Raw genomic sequence first — 244 nt, forward strand, 5'->3', positions numbered from 1 at the left:
TTTACCGTTGAGCTTTTCCATTACAACAAAAGGGGCTGAGAGAGCTTTAAATTCTGCCACGTTGTCCTCACAACATTTGCCAATAATGTGTCAAGCATGTTTTTAAGGTAGCTTTCTTTACGGTAGGTGTGTGAGAATCGTGCCTGTGTGTGTTTTTTTGTCTGTTACCTCCTGGGTTGTCCACATGCATGAAGAGCATATCTTCATCCCCATCCAGGATGGAGTAGAACTGCAAAAACACACA

The 244-nt window shown here is 42.6% G+C and overlaps 1 protein-coding gene across 1 annotated transcript in view; it reads right to left on the reverse strand.

Moving 5' to 3' along the window:
• Nucleotides 1–244, reverse strand: part of si:dkey-159a18.1 (sortilin) — a 10,010-nt gene that overhangs the window by 5,303 nt on the left and 4,463 nt on the right. The window contains exon 10 of the mRNA XM_035678556.1: nucleotides 169–229. Coding sequence (XP_035534449.1) covers nucleotides 169–229 — 61 coding nt within the window. The remainder of the gene's footprint in view (nucleotides 1–168; nucleotides 230–244) is intronic.

Source organism: Morone saxatilis, unplaced genomic scaffold, assembly GCF_004916995.1.
Source record: "Morone saxatilis isolate NCDOM2014 unplaced genomic scaffold, NCSU_SB_2.0 Contig10, whole genome shotgun sequence".
Lineage (NCBI taxonomy): Eukaryota > Metazoa > Chordata > Actinopteri > Moronidae > Morone > Morone saxatilis.